The sequence below is a fragment of the Astatotilapia calliptera genome, unplaced genomic scaffold, assembly GCF_900246225.1.
Source record: "Astatotilapia calliptera unplaced genomic scaffold, fAstCal1.2 U_scaffold_136, whole genome shotgun sequence".
Classification (NCBI taxonomy): domain Eukaryota; kingdom Metazoa; phylum Chordata; class Actinopteri; order Cichliformes; family Cichlidae; genus Astatotilapia; species Astatotilapia calliptera.
The window spans coordinates 22,007-28,150 of NW_020535659.1; the positions used below are offsets into that span (position 1 = coordinate 22,007).

The following is a 6,144-nucleotide window of genomic DNA, read 5'->3' on the forward strand; positions in this document are numbered from 1 at the left end:
CTTGTGAGTTTTTAATGTTGATTTCTCATTGAATCTTTTCCCAACAATGTGGCTTCTCTCCTGTGTGAATTCTTGTGTGAGTTTTCAAGTGTGCCAGCTGATTGAATATTTTCCCACAGGTGTTACACGGATACGGCTTCTCACCTGTGTGAATTCTTACATGAGTATTCAATGATGATTTCTGATTGAACTGTTTCCCACAGGTGCTACAAGGATATGGTTTTTCACCTGTGTGAACTCTCAGATGTGTAGTAAGGTTGGATTTAAAGTTAAAAGTTTTTCCACAGGTGTCACACTGTACAGACTGTTTCCTTGTGTCAGTTTTACTTTCTGACACAGGGGTGTTGTCCACTCCCTCATTGTGATGTCTCCTCTTCTTTAGCTTTGTATTGCTAGTAAATCCTGAGTCCACGTGATGGCTTTCTTCATGATCTCGGCTCTCTGCTTCAGGAGAGCTGTGAGAAAGGAGCTGCTTACTGTTTAGTTTTTGTTCACTGTGGGAACTTTCCTCATAAGTCGGAGTGTCCATGAAAGTATCAGTCTCCTGCTTCATTCCAAGCTGCTCTCCCTCCTGACTGCTGCAGAGCTCCTCCTGTTCCTCTTTAACCTGTGGAGGCTCTGGCTCCTCCTGGTCTGGGCTGGAGTTCCTCTCCTGGTTACAGACCTGCTGCTCATCCAGACCCTCCTCTTCCTCACAGTCATGTTGTTGTGGGAGGTCTTGAGGAACAAATAAATACAAGAAAAAGTCAGTTATGTGATGATAAATGGTGATCAGACCAGAGAGTCTGTCATTTGACTGATCGTGAGCCCGTCTGTTTCATGCATGCACAACACACGCACAGCAGCTCAGGCAAACAGTTGTGCATACTCACAGCCACACACTAATATATTGACATTGAAGCTCCTCACTGCGAGCAAAGACCCAAAGTCCACCAAACTAAACTGCAAGGTGACCATTTTTGTGCAGCAAACCTGACCACACTCTTAAACACGGTCATGTTAAAGAAGCTAACAAAAGAAAAATGGCTAAACGTTCCCTAATGGTTCTACAAATGTAAACTTCAGGAAACATTGTCTGAAGGTCATGTGAAAGTTACATTTATGGAATGTGACCATCTCTTCTGTCAGTGAGAGAGCAGCAAAAGAAAGTCCTTATGTGGTACATGGCGCTCAAAAGTCTGTCAAAGAATGTTTCAGTACGACTTTGGTAAGCTATGAAGCTGCACCGCTCGATGGATTGTCTGAGCATTACAGCTACCGTAGTCAGGAGCCTCGCGCAGTAATCTGGGTCTAAAGCTCCGTCCGCTTCAGGTCCCAAAATCAAATGAACACTGCGGCATCACTGAGAGTTAAAAACTGTCTAAACTCTTTCATCTTTAATAAAATGATCAGTGTTGTTGCGTTAACAGGTGTAACAATTAATTTTAACATCCAGGCATCCATGAAAACAGAATGTATTAAATTTAACAGAGTTAGAAGTTAGCTCGCTAGTTTCCACCTAAACATGATATAGCATGTTCTGACTGAGAGATTTCAGAAAAAACTTAAAATGTACAGCTCTGCTATCACTTCCAACAGAAATGAAGACAGAAACAGCGGTGACTTTTTTAGGGTCAGACTAGCTGGTATATAATGATGTGCTACATGATCGCTAGCGACACAGCTATGTTAGCATAATATAAACACAGTGAAGCTGGAGTATGAACGCTAACTTTTTTCCACTTGATAAAAGTTAATGGTACAAATGTAATCGCATGGCAGGATGCTGCAAACAGATCAAACTTCAGTCAGGAGAACAACTGAGATAATCCATCCACAATACGAGGTTTGTCAATAATATACTGCAACAACAAGGGAATAGAGCAGCTGTGAGAGAATTCAACATTAATGAATCAATGGTAGGGAAGTGGACGACGCAAGAAGAATGAGTTGAGTAAAGTTTGAGTTATCTGACTGTTTTGTTTAGCTTAATGTGCCTTATGAACTGAAAAGTATGGTACTACAAAAAAAAAAAAAAAAAAGACAAAAATGAGAAAACACCCACAAATGTTTCCAAAAATGTAGTGTTTTGTTTTGTTTTTTGTAATCAAACTGTTTATTAGAGGGGAAGTGTGTTTGAGGACACTTGAGCCTAACATTAGCTGGCATAAAGTTAGCTCAAAACCAGCCGTTATTGTTGTTTAGCAGGCTCCTTTTGTGAGCAGTCCAGAGACCAGAGGTTCACATGTCTGATCTCTTGAAAAATCAGTAATTGCAGCAATAGCTGAAATAAAAAGGATGTTTCTGTCCATGTTCATGTGTTAGTGCTCTGACTTCAGTTCAGGAAATTAGAATGTGAACAGTTAAAAACATGTCCATACCTATGATGTGTGAGTCTGTCGGGTTTCCGGCTGATATCCAGCAGTCTGTGCTGACGGTGTATCTCCTCCTCATACTGGACGATGGTTTTTTGAACCTCTGAGAAGATTTCTTCACAAACAGCAGTTAGTCTCTCCTTGATGAACTCTCTCAGATACTGAACTGAACTCATTGCTGCTTCCGCTGAGGCTGGACGGATCGATATAAGCATCGATGACGTGAAGCCGACATTGGGATCAGATCCACAGATCGATACTTTAGTTTGTGTCTCTCTTCCGACTTCAGTCCACTTCATCAAACAGCAGCCATGTCTATTCACACTGCTCCACTTGAACAGCCACACTTGCCCTCCACCTCCTTGCTTCTCATTTTTCTGAGCTTGATAGTAGTTGGCAAACCAGCTTACAGGTGTATTACTGCCACCTATTGGAGTAAAGTGTGGACAGGAGAATAGCAGGAAAAAATTTTAATTTTTTATCATTCTCTCCCAGGTCATCCCAAAATTTGATGTTAATACGATGGGTTTTTACAGGCTTTGCCAGTGCCACTATAACTGCATGCTTTCAGACTGATGGGACCGATATAAGACAACTATCATCCCAATAACGATATAAATCACAAAAATGTAAAAATTTTCTGTAAATTCTGTGAATCTTGGGCAGCTGAAGTGTTTCCAGCTGGGCGTCGTGTACCTGGAGTCTAGTGTTTAACCGATGTGTAATGGAGACCAGGGGTTCCATTACCTGGTTGGTATTGTTAGTGATTAATTGTTGGATTAGGAATTTAAAATAGGGTAATAAAGAAAACACATTAGTTCTTATGGAGTCTTTTATTAGGTTATTTGACATACAATTAATAATTTGACAGCTGGTAACAGAAAAGAGACAGTGGGACTGGCCATCCTACCTGTGTCGGAGAAGAGCCAAAGTTAGAGCTAGTGATGAGACGTTCTGTATCGAGGCATCGAAGCTTGTGTCGAGTAATGGAGGGGGCGTTTCCGCGATGCGCGTATCCGGTTGTTCAGTGATGACGCGACGAATCCTACTTCCGGGTCTAAAGTAGTCTGCGTTTAATATGGCTTTTGTGTTGTTAACATGTTTAATGTTGTGCATTTTCTTCTATTTGATCTCAAAAAGCTCCTAAAACAGTCAGCGATCACTGTTGACCTCCCTCGGCTTTTATTACCGCTAATCATTTATTTAAGCTCAGTTTTTAAAACCTTAGGATGTAACTACAGCCCAGCCCATGCAGCAGTATATGAATGACTAACCTCGTATTGTGGATTGATTATCTCAGTTGTTCTCCTGGCTGAAGTTTGGTCCTTTTACAGCATCCTGCCATGCGATTACATTTACAGTGGAAAAAAAGTTAGCTTGTTTATATTATGCTAACATAGCTGTGTCTCTAGCGGTCACGTAGCACATCATTATATACCAGCTAGCCCAACTTCAGTAACCCTACAAACGTCACTGCTGTTTAGTTTTCTGTCTTCATTTATGCTGGAAGTGATAGCAGAGCTGTACGTTTTAATTTGTTTCCAAAACCCCGCAGTCAGGACATGCTATATTGTATTTAGATAGAAGCTAGCGAGCTAACTCCATGCTAACTTCTAACTCCGTTAAATGTCATAAATTCCGTTTTCATGGATGCCTGGAAGTTAAACTCAATTGTTACACCTGGTAGAGCAGAACGCTGATCATTTTATTAAAGATGAAAGACTTTAGACAGTTTTTCAACTCTCAGTAATGCCATAGTGATCATTTGATATATGGACCTGCAGCGGAGTTTAGACCCAGACACGGCTAGTGATGTCAGACTGAACAACCGGATAGAGGCTTGCTTCATTTATGGGAGGAGCTGAAAATGATGACGTCCGAAGCCTCGCTGCCCGGCTGTACCACGTGACTGGTTCATGAAGTGGTTCGAATTTTGCCGCGAGATATGACAGCGATATAAACCCCTCAGACTTCATTCAAAATGTGGGTGTTTGATGGAGAGTTGTTAGTGAGAGTTTGGAGACAGTTTGGAGGTTTAGGAGAGTGAGGAGAGAAAGTCAGGAGAGAATGGAGCCAGCTATCGTTTTTCCCTGTGTGGGAACATTTTGATCTTATTCCTCCCAACAAGGTATGTAAATTTCCACAGAAGATGTATTTTCATAATACTGATGGTGCAATACAATTTATGTTAAGCTGTCTGTACTTTTGTACAAGGTGAAGTGTTTGCTATGTGCCAGGGAGCTGGGATATAACAACAACACCTCATCCATGCTTAGGCACTACAGAGCTTTGCATGAGAATAAGGGGAACACCGATGGAGCAAGACCAGGTGAGCCATCAAATGCAATGATAATATAGCATGCTTTAATGTTACTAAATGATATAACAATATTATACAGCTGTTATAAGTTACGTGTGTGATATTTGTATTTGTGCTTCGTCTTTATTGTCTTTCCTCAGGAGAACAATCTCCAATAGATGAAGACCTGGTTATCATGGTGATTGAGGACTCCCAGCCATTTAGCATTGTGGAGGACAAAGGATTCAAAAGATTTGTTAAATCATTAAATCCTAGCTATGTTCTCCCCACTAAAAAGGTCATCAAAGCAGTGAAAATTTAGTTTTTACTGAATAAAATGTGAACAGGCAGGACTGATGCCTCAGTGTGTAGCTGTCCATACCTCAACGTTACAAAAGCACAACCACTGTCCACACCCCAACCACACCTCACCTCACAGTAAATGATCATTTCCATTTCAAGCATTTCCAAATAATCATTTTCCATACTGGCAGTATAAATATACACAGTATACTGCCATCACTACAATATAGATGTTTTACACACTCCTTTTGTTGTTGACATTTACAGGCTGTGTGCAAAATGCCACACTCTTCAAATTCATGCCAACTAATATTTTTACGTCCAGTAGGTGTCCTACTAGAGCAAATGAAGCTTCAAGAAGCTTTGTGCTGGGGTGAACCAATTGGATGGAAAGCTTCAGTGCTTCATGAAGCTTCATCTGCCCATCACTAGTTAGAGCTGCTTGCAGTTAATCACTTATCAATAACCTAAACATATGTGAAATGAGAACTTTTAAAGGTACTCACCTGTCCTGGTTGCTTCTTGCAGGATGTGGAGCAAAAGAGTGAAAGCAGCTCAATCACCTGTTTAAGAGCTCTTGGAGCAGACCAGTGTGCCGGGTTAGGGAGTATGGATAAAGAGGGTTTTAATTTAGATAGAAATGGGTGAAGCTTATGTTATTGGTTTGTTTATAGTACGTGTTGGAAATATGTATATGTTTGTGATGTGCTTTAATGTTATTGTATGTTTGTTTGTGTGGAGGGTTATGTGTTTCATTTTGATTAGTTAACCCCATACTTGGGCTATTCCGGATGCTCACCTGAAAAGGTAGAGTATAAAGGGAAGCCATTTTGTTTAGTTGTAGTTAGTGTTTGTGCTGTTATCATGCTCCTTCTTTAATAAAGTATCAATCCATGGATGTCTTTTACTCCAGTCTCGTGTCATATTCTCTTTTTTTGCTTCTCTTTTTTTTTTTTTTTTTTTTTGTCCCGTTTGGATCTATAGCCATCAGAATTGTTGTCTTGAGGCCAAGAAAGATGCCAAGCGGATGTATTTTACCAAGTGGATCATCATGGCCTTGCCATATTGGTCCATTTGATTGACCTTTATTATAATTATGAATTTATTTTATTTTCAGTTGCTACAAACGGGACAGACATGACTGTGGGATAGGACAGGGAGAAAGAATGAAAGAAAGAGAGGGAGAGA

General features: G+C 40.5%; 1 protein-coding gene across 1 annotated transcript; it reads right to left on the minus strand.

Annotated features, from left to right (window-relative positions):
* Positions 1-5,671, minus strand: LOC113017491 (zinc finger protein 83-like). Its single transcript, XM_026160644.1, has 3 exons — positions 5,463-5,671; positions 2,361-2,781; positions 1-717 (listed from the first exon to the last, which is right to left on the minus strand). Exons 2-3 carry the CDS (start codon positions 2,431-2,433, stop codon positions 26-28), a joined length of 765 nt encoding a protein of 254 aa, XP_026016429.1. The 5' UTR covers positions 2,434-2,781; positions 5,463-5,671; the 3' UTR covers positions 1-25.
* Between the last annotated feature and the right edge of the window lie 473 nt (positions 5,672-6,144).